General features: G+C 71.6%; 1 protein-coding gene across 4 annotated transcripts in view; it reads right to left on the bottom strand.

The window, feature by feature from the left end:
* The window catches only part of KCNQ2 (potassium voltage-gated channel subfamily Q member 2), a 36,925-nt gene that overhangs the window by 2,916 nt on the left and 20,823 nt on the right, over positions 1-13,186 (bottom strand). For 2 of the 4 annotated variants that reach the window (XM_054577532.1, XM_054577533.1), the window contains 5 exons: positions 11,805-11,873; positions 10,411-10,440; positions 3,978-4,204; positions 3,451-3,559; positions 2,966-3,097 (listed from right to left, as the gene is read on the bottom strand). In XM_054577532.1, the coding sequence (XP_054433507.1) occupies positions 2,966-3,097; positions 3,451-3,559; positions 3,978-4,204; positions 10,411-10,440; positions 11,805-11,873 (567 nt within the window). Of the gene's footprint in view, positions 1-780; positions 889-2,965; positions 3,098-3,450; positions 3,560-3,977; positions 4,205-7,112; positions 7,167-10,410; positions 10,441-11,804; positions 11,874-13,186 lie in introns of all 4 variants that reach the window. The other 2 variants (XM_054577531.1, XM_054577530.1) reach the window with 2 other exon arrangements.

Genomic DNA, 13,186 nt, shown 5'->3' with positions numbered 1-13,186 from the left:
TGAGGGACAAGGTCGAGCAGGGGACCCAGAAAATCCCATCGGGGGCGGCCCTGGGTCAGGCCTGCCCCCGGGAGCGCTAGGTTGAGAGGCCTGGAGCGCTGACCCTTGGTCTCCGGACGCCCCTGCTCCCCCTGCCCCCCGGCTGCCGGCACAGCCGGGTGTGTCTGCCCTCGGCCTCACACCTCTGCTCCGGGGACCCTGCCCTCCCTGGGCCGACCTGACCTCTGACCTGCCCGACGTCTGAACGTGCTGTCGCTGGGGAGCCCGCGTGTGCCAAATTGCCCCCTGAGCGAGCCCTCGCCTCGCATTCCGCCCGGCGGCCGGGCGTGCGCATCGGTCATGCGACCGTGAGGGTGGATGGTGAAGAGGGGGCACCGGACCCCATCACCCACAGGGTTCAGGAAGGCGACAGAAGCGGCAGGACCTGCTCGGACCCTCGCAGGGCCCAGGTCGGCCTGCGGAGGGTGGGAGCTGGGGGTCTGAGTCAGCCCCAGGGCTGGGCAGCGAGGACACGGTGGCCCTGGAGCCCCGAAGGTCCTCCCTGCAGGCTGGGCGCCCCCAGTCCTCGTGGTGCTGCCCTCTGCCTCGGCCCAGGGAGCCCCCCCGCCGGCAGACAGCACACAGGGCGTCCTCGGAAAGCAGCCGGGGCCCTGCCGGGGCCGCCTCCTCCCTGGCTGGGTGGTCCCGTCGGAAGCGCAGCGCGGGCCGGCCGTCATGTGGCCTGAAGCGAGGGGGGCCGGCCATTCCGCAGGCACAGGCGGGGGCGGCTGGCATCCTGACCTAGGTGAGTACTGGGGCGACTCTCTCGGAGGGGCCGTGGGTCCTTTGGTGGGGTACTTCTTGTGCCGGGGAGTTGAAGGGGGTGGGGGGCCCACAATCATATCTATCCTGGCAAGTGAACAAGAAGAGAGACACCAGCGAACGCGCGTGAAGCACCACGAGGCGGCAGCTGGGCCCTTGCACACACAGACGGAACGGCCCAGCTGAAGCGACAGGGACACGTCTTGCAGCCGCGGCCGCACACAACCACGCGGCCCTTCCCGTGTTCAAGCGGGCTGGGCCGGGCGCTGCCGGGGAGGGCGCTCGGGGCTGCGGCGGACACAGACGCCCGCGGGGGGGCGGGGCTTGGCCTTTCCGACAGGAAGGAGGGCGGGGCTTAGGGCAGAAGAGCCCGCAGCTGCTGCGAGGGGCGCGAGGGAGGCGGGGGAGGGGGGGCAGCTGTTCTCGCACACGCATGCACACGCCCCGCTCACACGGGCACACAGTCTGCTTGTGTACACACCTGCACACTCACACAGCTGCTCACACACGCATGTGTGGACTCATGCATGCACATGTTTGCTCACACATGCCCACTCACACACATCTACTTATACACGCGCGCACTCATATGCACACTCGCACCATATGCTTACACGCGTGCACCATCATGTGTACTCATACATGTTTCTCACATGCACCCTTGAATGTGCACATGTCTGATGTGTTTGCACGCACACGTTTGCTCCCACATACGTTCACATTTTCCCCATGTGCACACCTGCACACACGTTAGCTCACACACATGGCACAGGCCCAGAGGATGCTGGGGGGGTGCTGAGCGCGGGCGGAGAAAGGTGTCACTCCCTGATCCCCCACCAGCGGCAGCTTAAGGCCTGGAGAGACCCCTCCACTGGCATCCGGGAGCAGGAGGGGGAGGCGCCCCCCGCGGGGTGCGCTGACTCCACTCCTCCCGGGGCTGGGAGCTGGGCCGCCCCCCAGAACTGCCCCCCAACCGCCCAGACCCTCCCGCAGCCGGGGCCCGGGCTGCAGGAGCGTGTGACTCGCTTCCGGAGAGACCCACGGCAGCTGCCGCGGAGCCTGCTCACAAACACGTGTGTGTGTGGCTTGTCTGTGATGTGGGGTCTAGGAGAACACATGTACTTGGCATGTATGTGTGTGCATGGACTTATGTGGTGCACATATGTGGACACCAGGCTGAGAGCCTGTGTATGTGTACACAGGTGTGCAGTACACGTGTGCACTGGGGCAGGCACGGGTCTGTGTGCACAGTGTGCACATGCCCCTTCACAGGTGTGCCTGCGTGCCCCAAGCCTTTGCCGTGTCTGCACACATGTGTGTACAGCTGGCTTCTGGGGCGAGCAAGCCAGCCTCGCCCACACGGGCCTGGAGACAGCAGTGTGTGCCCGCGACGGCCACGCCGCAGCCACGTGCTGCAGGCAGCGGGAAGCGCCCGTGGAGCGGGCGGCAGGCGACCTCCGGCCTGGCAGGAGCGGTGCCAAGGTGCACGCGTGCGCCTGACGGGGTCTGCAGGGCCATGCAGCCTCTCGGGGGAGCCGCCTGCGCCTGACACGCGTGTGCATGACACACATAGAGGATACAGCAGGACACACACCCACACCCACATGCGCTCCCATGCACACACGTGCACACAGTGACCAACATGGTATGCGCACACCCTTTGCATTCACACATGCATGTGTACACATGTGTGGGCACACGTACACGCCGCGGTGCGGGTGGAGGGGGAGAGAAGGGAGAGGTGGCAGGGGTGTGAAACAAACACGACGGCCCCGGCGGGCGCGGCTCAGCGGAGGGAGCGCCGGCCCGCGGACCAAGGGGCCGCCGGTGCGATTCCCAGTCGGGGCGCAGGCCTGGGCTGCGGGCCAGGCCCCCAGCAGGGGGCGCGCGAGAGGCAACCACACGCGGACGTTTCTCGCCCCCTCTTTCTCCCTCCTTTCCCGTCTCTAAAAATAAACAAATAAAATCTTTAAAAAAAAAAAAAAACCTTTACAAAACCAAACACACACAACAGGAAGTGCACATGGGGCTGAGAGGAAGGGCCCGGAGGCGGCCGCAGGCAGGGCCGACCCCCAGCCCCCGCAGCCCTGCCCCTCCCGCTCTGGCAGGGAGCGCGCTCCCCCGCGGCACCCGCGCCCAGCGCGTGCGGCGTCGGCGCTCTTGCCTGGACTGCAGGTTCTTGATGCGGGACAGCATGTCCAGGTGGCCGGCCGAGTACTGCTCGATGACGTCCATCACGTCGTAGGGCCGCAGGCTCTCCTTGAACTTCCGCTTGGACACCAGGAACCTCATGACACTGGCGGCCGGGCAGGGGTTGTGAGCCCCCGGCAGGGTCACCAAGGCCCCTCCACGCAGGGCCAGCCCCGTCCACCCGCCGGGGCCCTCCCAGCATCTCCGGGAACGCGGACGACACCTCCCGGCGGCCTGGGCCGCCCGCCCGCCTCGTACAGCGGCCGCCCGCCCGCAGCTCAGGCCCCTGTCCACCTGGCCGTCCGCTAACAGCAGCTGAACACTGTGACGCGAGGCGCTTTGTGAGCCGCGAGGAGCGGGGACCACAGGGTGCCGGCCGCGAGGGGTCTCCCCAGAGCCCCGCCCCTCCCTGGGCCCTGTGCGGGGGGCGCCCTCACCCCCGACGCTGGGGTCACTCACCACACGGCCCGGATGCTGACTTTGAGGCCCGGGGTCAGGTCCTCGGTCACGAACTCGCAGGTGCAGCTCTTGTTGTCGTCCACAATGTCCTCCCCGGGGAGACTTGCTTCTGGGTGGAAGGGGACACAGCCCATGAGGGGACACGCCCGCACCCCGACCACGCATCGCTCCGCGTGAGGAGGAACGGAGCTCCGACCCACGGGCACCGTGGGGGCGCCCAGAAAACACTCGCGAACAAAGCCAGACACCGAGGACACCGAGCGGTCCGCCCGTGGGACGCGTCCAGGACACATGGAGAGGAAGGCGGGCGGGGCCGGGTGACCGCCGAGGGGGCTCTGTGGGGGGACGGCCCGGCCTGGAGCTACGCAGTAAATGGCTGAGTGCCCCCGAATCTTCCCTTTAAAATGGCTAGTTTTATGTGACGTGAACTTCACCCCACTAGAAAAAGAAACAGGTAAAGTGGGTACCGCCCCCGGGGAGTGAACCCCGACACAGCTGGGCCTCCGGAGGGCCACAAGGCCACCCACCTTCCGAGTTCTGCCGGGAGGCAGCGCCCTTGCCCCGGAAGGCCTGCCGCGCGCGGCTGCGGTCCCCGAAGCTCCAGCTCTTGGGCACCTTGCCGGGGCTGTCCTCCAGGCTCTGGTCGGCGCTGGGCGACCGCCTGACAGTCGGCTGCGCCTGCGGGGACCCCTTCCCCTTGGCGGCCACACCACGGGGGCTGGAGAAGACACGGTCTTTCAAACTGACCTTCTGACTGCTCCCGGGAGGACAGACGGACAGACACACACAGAGACAGCAAGAGAAGTCACTCTGGACAGAACCCCCGCATCTGCCCTCGGCTCCGAGCTGGTGTCCCTCGTGCACAGGAGAGAGGGGCAGACGCAGCCCCGGAGAGGCGCCGCGAGGGGCGGCGGCTGGCGGCCAGAGCCCAGGGGCAGGGGCGGCGCGGGCTGAGGGACACGCGGCGGCGGGTGGTCGGCTCCACGGGGGGACCGGGCTGCTCAGGCGCTTGGCCCAGCCGGGGGTCAGTGGACGCTGATACCGCCACCCGCGGGGGCCCGCGCCCCTTCCACGCGTCCAGCCAGGCCTCCCTCTGCAAGGTGACACCCGCGGCAGGACAGGTCCCCCCGAGCCCAGGGGCAGCGGCTTCTCCCTGGGCACCCAGCAGGCTCCCTGTCTGCCCCGCCTCACCTTCTAACTGCCCCAGGGTCGGGAGGGGCAGGTCAGCGGCCCCTGGGCCCTCGGCAGCCCCGGCAGCAGCTGAGGCCAGGGAGGAAAAGCGCGGGGAGGGTGGTGCCCGCCCGCCTCCCCTCCGCCCGCCCGCCCGCCCGGGCACGGCGCCGGGAACGCCGCCCCACTCCTGGAGGCTGCAGTGGGTGGGCCTGCTCCGCCGGCCGCCTGGGCGGCCACAGGCCTGCCGTCCCGAGCCCCGGCCTGCGCTACAGGGCGGGGGCGGCCACAGCCAGCCAGCCGCAGCCCTGGGGGGCCTCGGGCCGCCCTGGCCACGTGGCTCTTGGTGACCGTGGAGCCGGGCCCCACTGGGCAGCAGCCAGGAGACGGGGGTGGGCGGCCGCGGTCTGGACGCAGCATCAGGCCCGGGGCCAGGCCGCCACTCCTTTCCTCCCACTGGGCAGCCCCCCAGGTGCTGGGAGAGGCCGGCACAGCCCTGTGAGCTCTGAGCCCACCCGGGCCTCTGGTCGGGGCCTCTTGCCGCCGCTGCGGACTTGGGACAGGCCTGCCCCGGGCGGGGCCCTGCGGGACGCCCCCGCGCCGAACCGACCCTCGGGCATCGCCGGCCCCACCGCAGCCGCCCTGGGTCAGCCACCTCCCTCGGCCTCTGCAGGCGCCCACGGCCCAGGCCTGCCTGTCGGGGGCACGGGGTGACCGGCTGCGGAGAGACGGCAGCTGGCCCCCAGCCTGCGCGGGCTTGGGGGTCTCTGCAGGGCTAGGGGGGTGTCCTGCGGGGGCGGCCCCCCTGGAGCCCCCGGGTGTCCTGAGAGCACAGGACCGGGCGTCGGCTTGCTCAGGACGCTGGCCCCACGCTCATCGCCGCTGAACCCAGGGTGAGGCCCACCTGGGCAGGGGGACCGAGGGACACCCGGTGCCAGGCATCGTGGGGGCCGCGACCAAACGACCTCTTTCGTGTTCCTGTCCCAACAAAGCCCACCGGCTGGTGCGGGGAGACCAGGAGAAGGGGCGGCCCCACCGGCCAGGACCTGCTGCCCGTGCGGCACGAGGGGCCCCGCGTGGCCGGAGCCGGCCCTCGACTGGCTGGCCCGGCCGTGCCCCTGCTCAGGCCAGGGCGGGGCTCCCTGCCGCGGGGCAGACGCCCGCGTCTCCGGTCCCCTGCGGGGACTCGCCCCCGACCCGGCCCCCCGGACCTGCCCCGCGTCCGGACACCCAGACACCGGGGCTCTGCAGGCCCTCCCTCCCTCACAGGCCGCGGCCGGAGCCCGTGCACGGGGGCGGCGGGGGGGCGGCTCTGGCCAGGTGGCCCTGGCGGGAACGGGGCCGTTCTGAGACTCTGGCCTGCGCTCTGGTGTTTACACGGGGCTGGGGCACGTCCAGGAGGGTCCGGGGGCGAACGCCGAGGCTCCGCCGCCCTCCTCGCCCCCGCCGCCCCTCCCACATTCTAAATACGGGGGCGGGGCAGCTGCAAGCTGGGAGGGGCGAGTAGGCTCAGCCACGCCCCGGCCGGGCACACACGCATCCACAGGGAGCTGCCGGCCACAGCAGGCGCGGACGCCCACGGGCGGGGGGTGCGGAGGATGGGGTGATATTTGTGAGGCTTGTGCACAGCAGGACTGGACGAGGCCGGGACCCCGAACACAGCCCCTGACCCGAGGGAGCAGCTGGCGGCCGGGGCCCCACGGGCCGGCGGGACGGCCTCCGCCCAGCGCCTACCCCCGAGGACACGCGGGCGGCACAGGCAGGCGGGGCGACCCGGGAGCCGCTCGGGGTGAGGGTCCAGAGCATGCACGGATGCAGAGGTGCAAGCATGCGGCTGCCGGGCCTGGTCCCGCCGCGCGGCCCCTCCTGCCGCTCGGCGCCGACTGCATGCAGAGGACAGCAGGTGAGCGGCCGCCCGCGCCTCGCAGGCTACGCCGGTCAGGGCCGGGGGCGGGCAGGGGGGACACGGGGCCGGGAGGATGCGCCTGGAGCAAGCAGAACGGCAGACACGTCCACGCCCGCCCGCCGCCAGTGGGCAGCGAGGGGGCGGCTCCCACGGGGCCCAGGGCGGGCGGCTTCTCCACCGGCCCATCTCCGGTCTGCCCGAAACCAGGCCTGCCCGCGGGAGGGGAGCCGTGGCCTCTGGCTTTTCCCCGGTGTGCCCGGTGGGTCAGGGCAGCCGGGCACACACAGGAGAGGGCTGCCCCGGGCAGGAGGCGGCCTGGTAGAGGTGCTGGGCGGACACCGGGAGGAAGGCGCCCCGAGCGGTCGGGACCTGGGGGCCGGCGCCCCCCTGGGTTTCCGAGCCCCCGGCCGGCCCCCTCCTGCCGGGGGAGGAGGGGCCTTGGAATCGCAGGGCCGAGCTGCCAATTGGAATCGGGGGCCGGGGGCCGGGGGGGCCTCTCCCTGGCCCGTCTAGAACCTCTAGTAGGCGGAGTTCGGAGCGGGAGAGCCGTGCAGCAAAGGCCGTCCGTGCGCCGCGTCCGCGGTACCTAGAGTGTCCCGGGCAGCATCCACACAGGCCCTGGCTGCACAGTCCGCCTTTACTGGAAGTGAGGAGAGCACAGTTAGCGCCCGGGCAGGGGCGCCGGGGCACCATGCCCGCCGCGGGGGCAGCTGTGGGCGCGGGTCCGCCAGCCGCCGCGCCTGCGTCTGAACAAGGACCGTGAGGACGCTGCGCCTAAGGTCTTCTGCCGGCCTGGAAGAGAAAACGGTCCCCTATTTTTGGAGAGAAAAAAAAAAACACTTGTGTTTTTTCCTCCAAAAATATCTTTTCCTTCCAGAGTCAGAGCTTGGGGGTCACGTCTTTGAGAAGATGTATTATTTTTTGCTACATCCATGCGAACAAAAAAATAATACATGGGCTGAGACTTCGCGAAAGGCTCGTTCTAGGCGGACAGGGGTCCGGGAAGCGCGCGCCGGGGCAGGAAGACGTGCAGCGTGGCCTCGCACCCGCCGGCGGGCGCGCCCGAGCGGTGCGGCCCCCGGCCTGCCCGGGGCGGGGGTCTGCCGGAAACTCCCGCAACGGTCAGCCTGCCAGACCCCATCTCCTCGCCAGAGCACGCAAATGTCTAAGCGCAAAGGAAAGCGACGAACGGGAACCCCAAGAGAGCCCTCGTTCTCCCGGGGCCGCGCCCTCCCCTCGCCCTTCGCCTTCGAGCTGTTGCCCCTGGAGCAGCAGGTCTCAAACCGGGCTCCCGAGGGACCCGGACGCGGGCGGGGCCGGGGGGGGGTGTCTCCGCTCCGGGGAGGAGCGCCCGACGCACTCGCGCTCCTGGGAGCACCGGTGGCCCCTGCGGGCCGCGAGATGCCTCTCTCCACGGACGCACGGAGGACCGGCCTGGCTGCGTCGGCGGAGCCGGCACGTCCAGGGTCCTGGGCGCCGGCCGCTGGCCCTCCCGGGCTCGCCCTCCGAGGACGCCGAGCGCCCCGTGAGCCGCCCCCGCCCCGCCGTGGGACCTGCCTTGTCACGTGGATGAAGAACAGGGCTTGCTGGACAGCCAATCCTGGCAGGAGGGAGTGGGGCTCCAGCGGTCCCGGCAAGCGCGGGCACACGGGGCAGACGTCCCCGCGACATGGTGGCCCCAGGCCCCGGGGCCCCACCCGGCAGCCCCTCCGATTTGGGGCAAACGTTCCCTCCCAGGGCACCCCTCACATCAACCGCAGGTCCATCAGAGTGCGCCCGGCGGCTACAGACGGGGACCCCTTGGCCCGCTCCTCCCAGGGTCCCAGGCCGGCGGTCAGCCCCCCACCTCGGGGCGGTCGCCCGGGAAACAGGGCGGCGGGCGTGGCTCTGTCTCCACCCCCGTGACCAGCGTGGCTGCTGCAAACCTCCCCACTCTGTCGCCTGCCCTGGAAGCACTTCCTGGGGCCCCTCGGCCCCACGCCACCGCCGCCCCGTGGGGGACGGCCCCCCACTGCTCTCTGACGGGGCACCCGCCGCGCACGTGGGCCCTCAGCATGCAAGACAGGACTCGCTCACTTTCAATGAAAACGTAAACAGCCACGCGTGACTAGTGGCCCCTGCGTGGGGCGGCGCAGCCCCGACCCTGGCGGAGCCGGGGGGCCGCTGCCGGCGCCCCCACAAGCGCAAGGCCAGCCCAGCCTCCGGGGTTTCCCTGCCCCCGTCGGCCAGCCCGAACCTCCCCGTCGGAGAGCCGGGGCGTCAAGCCCAGGGAACTGGGCCCCCGAGGAAGGAGACACATCACACACACGCACCAAGACCAGACTGGACAGACACGCCCGCGACGAGGGGGACACGGGGCGAAGCGGCTGGGGACAGGGGTCTCCCCCAGGGACGGGCGGGGGAGGGCAGCCAGAAAGGGGAAGGTCAGAGGCCGGCGGGTCAGAGACGCGCCCGGAGCGGCACAGCCCGACCCGGCCGCCTGGCCTCCGAGCAGATGCGACGCCCGCTGCGAGCCGGGCTCCGGAGGGGCGGGGACCCCGGGGCGGGGCGAGGGTCCCTGCGCCCGCCCTGCCCGCCTGCCCCTCACGGGACTCCCACCCCCTCGAGGACACCGGAGCAGGATGGTTCCTTGCGCACCGAGGGTCTGCGGCGGCCCCAGGGGAGGGGACGGCACCGCCGCCCTCCATGTCCTGGCTGACAGGTGCCCCCGGGAGGCCGCGGGGTCACGGGCAGGCAGGGACACAGGACACACGGGGAGGAGACGGAGGATCGGTGTGCGGGGAGCAGGGAGCAGAGCCCGGGGGCTCCCGCGTGTCCTCACCTTGAGTCCTGCTTTCAAGGTCAGCACCTCGTCCCCAAAGACAGAGCGCACGGGGGAGGCCCCGAGAAGGGCAAGGACATGATTAAAGGCGCTTGGGAGGGGCCAGGTGTGCAGATTGGGGGGAGGCAGGAGAGGAGAGAGAGAGAGAGAGAGAGGCTGAGACCGGAGTCGCTGTGGTGGGGGGCCGGGGCCAGGAGCACACGGAGGAGCGGCCGCGGGCCACCGGGGCCTCGACGGGCGAGCGGGCGGGCGGGCGGGCCGGGGCGGGGCGCAGCAGCCGCCGGCGCCTCCAGGCAGGCGCTCCGCGGGGCAGAGCCTGCCCGCCCCCCGCCCCCCTGGCTAAACCGGCTCTGGTCCGGTGCTCTTTTCTCAGCCTCTGTGAGGGGCCTTCACTGCTGATCTTTGGCCATTTCAGGGCAAACGTAGTGCCCGCTTTGCCATCCTGGGCCCCAGCCACCATTCCCTGGGGACCTGGGGGGCCGGACGGTGCCCTCGCCTGGCCATCGGAGCGGGTGGGCTCAGCCCGACTCCGTGTGCCCTGCCCGAGCAACCAGCTGGCCGCCTGCGTACCAACAGGGAGCGGAGAGGCGAGAGGGCCGCATGCTGGTCTGTCGCCTGGGGCTCAGAGAACTCAGCACGGGGACGCCCAGCCAGGCTGGAGTCCATGAGACAGGAGGCCGTGGCGGCACCTGGATTTTCTCTCTACCCCCACGAAGCTGTGGGCGCCACGCGCCGCCGGCAGACCGCCCGCAGCACCTCACCGCAGGGTCTCCCGCCCACGGCCCGCCGCAAACTGGACAGGCGGGGACCGGCAGGGCCCCCCAAAAGACAGGACACCCTGTGCTACAGAAGGAACCTTCCCACTCCCCCCAGAAACCTTCAGCAAACCGAGCTCTGCCCCTCGGGCATCCAGGACCGGTCCCCCGAGCGCCCTTCTCTGCCGCCTGCCCCGCCCCGGCACGGACCCCCCTGGGACCTCCGTCGCCGAAAGCCCCTCCCCGGGGACAGGGAACCGGCCCGGGCCCCCGCGGCGACGCGCAGGTGCGGGCGTGGGCGCACTGACCTGGGAGACGGCTCCGGCTGCGGCTCCTTCCTGGAAACAGAAGCGACGGGACTGTCAGACAGTTCCCCGCGGCTCCCGAGCGTCCTGGGCCCCGCCCACCCCCCCGCCCAGGGCCCCGCCCACCCCGCCGCCCAGGGCCCCCAGCCCGCGAGGCCGAGGCGGCTGGCCCTGGAGGAAGGGGGCTCCAGCCCTCCGGCTGGGCCCCCCGCTCCTGCCCCGGGCCCCGTCTACACGCGCCTCTGCCTCGGGGCCGGAGGGACCGCGGGCACGGAGGCCCCCCACGGACGTCGCCGCCGCCCCCAACGCGCACTTTCCCCTGCAGGGGCTCCCGGCTCCCTGCCCTTTGCCGTCCGACACCCCCACGTCGTCGAGGCGGTTTCGCTTCGCTCAGCCATTCCCCCTGGATTCCGATGCGCGTCTCCCTTCAGTGTCTTTCCCTCGGCGGCGGCGGCGGTGGCAGGAGAAACCAGGCCGCGCCTCCTGCGTGCAGCTGGACACTGGGGCGGGGCCCCCAGCCTGTCCACAAGGGTTGCGCCGAGCACCCCACGTGGCAGCCCAGCGTGGGCACCAGCGGCGGCCACGCCTCTCACTTCCGGCTGGGACCTCGCCGGGGGCTCCGCCACGTCTGTCGGCCGTTCCAGGCCGAGCGGGAGCCGGCGCCTTCCTTGTCCCCGGTCCCAGCCGCCGTTTCCCCTGCACAACCCGGCCTCTTTGCTCCGGCGCTTCACAGGTCTCCCCAAACCGTCCGCCGCCTGCCACGTGATCCCAAGGCCACTGCTGCACATCCGGCCCCTGTCACCGCGGCGCCCACTTCCCACACGGGGACCTGGGTGGGTTCTGTCTCTGCCTGGACCGAGCGCCACGCACGGGGGGCTCTCCCGTTCCGGAGGCCAGGCGTGGAGCTCGGGAGCCGGAGCGCCCGCTGAGGCGGCAGGGGACAGTCCTTCCGCTCCTGGTGGGCCCTGGAGTCCCCAGGCTGGTGGCCACGTCGTCCCATCTCCGCCTTCATTCACGGGGCCATCTGTCTCTGCTGTCTCTAACGAGGACGCTCGTAGCTGGATTTAGACACCCTGAGCCAGAGCGGCCTCGCGTTGAGGTCGTTCACTTAATCACGTGGGAAAGGCCTTTCCACAGTACGGTCGCGGTCATGGGTTCCAGGGCACGGACACGTCTTTTCGGGGGGCCCGCACGGACCCCTCGGCCGCTCTGCTCCACTCAGGGCTCCGCCTCGCTCCCACCGCCCCTCCATGCCAAGCTCTCGGGTATTGCCAGGCCCCACGGCCACCCCTGCCCGGGCGGCCTGTCCCCGCTGAGAGCCCGTGGGCAGCAGGACCCCAGGAGGACGGACATGCCCACGCCCGGCCGCCCACGCCGCCGCCGGCCTCTCTGCTGACCTGAACGTGAGCCCGGATTTGCTCTTGAGGTTCCGCAGCAGCTCCAGCTGGTTCAGCGGTGGGATGAGCCTGCGGGCGGGAGAGGCCCGTGAGCGCCCGCCTGTGGGCATCGGGAGCCTGGGGGCGCGGCCTGGCCCCGGCAGGAAGCGGAGAGGTCCGGGGCGGGGACCCAGGGCTCGGGGAGTGCCACCCGCAGTCGCTGGCCGCACCTCCCGGGCCCTCGGTCCTGGAAGTGCCCGGTGACCGGCTCACACAGCAGGGGTGGGGGCGGAGCCTCGCCCGCGGGGGCTGTGGGCACCGTCCCCTCTCCAGTCCCTGGACACCCCGAGGCCAGCAGTTACGACACAGGCCCCCGCGCACCCAGGCTCCCTCTCTGCAGACCCGGGGCAAGGGAGGGTCCCAGAGCAGCTCCGCGGGCTGCACAGGAGCTGCCGGCACAGAGAGGAGCCCCGGAGCCCCCGACAGCTGGCCTGGCTCTGCCCCAGGCCCGCGCCCCAGGCCCAGACAGCCCTGCGGGCCGCCTCACGCGCCCCCGCCACCTGCCGGCCCCCGGGAAGGCGCAGACAGGACCTCCGTGAAGAACCGAGGCCCAGCCTCCACACCAGGGCGGGGGGCCTGCGACCCGGGAGGTTCCTGGGGGGAGGCCCCAGGCTCCCCACCTCCTGGTCTCTCCCTGCTGACCCGGCCAACCCCCACCCCGGGACGCCCGCTCACCCCTCGGCCTGTGCAGCCCCAGTCCCTCCCAGCCCCCAGGCCCCTGGCTCTGGGTCCCCCTGCCCGCGGGGCTGTGCCCGCCTCCTCCTGAGCCTGCGGCCGCCCGGCGGCTCCGCCCCTCATCCTCCAGGTCCCTCTGTCCTTCCGCCTCCAGGCCAGGCTGGGGCTCAGGACGTCCGCCACCCTCCATGTGACAGGCCCCTGTCATTTTTGCGCTCGAACACTCAGTGGTTCCCAGGCAGAACAAGCGTGGCCCCACTGCACACGCGACCCTGACCTCCGCCCACTGTCTCTGGCTTTGCCCTGGCCCCTCCCCTTCCCGGGGCCCGGCCAGTCACTGTCCCGAGCCTCTGCAGGCCCCGCAGGACAGGCCAGGCAGCGGTGCCCGGACACGCTGGGGGCGGGCGGTCCTGTACGCCCCCCGCCCGCCCCCACCCAGGGCTGCCCGCTGTCCTCGCGGGTCAGCGCCAGGCAGGAGGCTGGGCAGTCAGGTGCTCACGTTGTGGGCGCAGAGGCCCCAGGACGCCCCCCCCACCAGGTCCAAGGTCAGACACGCAGACGGGGCGCCATGCCCTGGACACACAGCAGCGGGGGCGGGACACGGGCGGGCAGGGCTGGGGCAGGGATGCGCAGGCACCACACGCAAGGCCACGCACCACACACAGGGC

The sequence above is a fragment of the Pteronotus mesoamericanus genome, unplaced genomic scaffold, assembly GCF_021234165.1.
Source record: "Pteronotus mesoamericanus isolate MK-2021 breed Mesoamerican mustached bat unplaced genomic scaffold, CSHL_Meso_final contig_436, whole genome shotgun sequence".
Classification (NCBI taxonomy): domain Eukaryota; kingdom Metazoa; phylum Chordata; class Mammalia; order Chiroptera; family Mormoopidae; genus Pteronotus; species Pteronotus mesoamericanus.
This window is presented reverse-complemented; position numbering and strand designations above follow the sequence as displayed.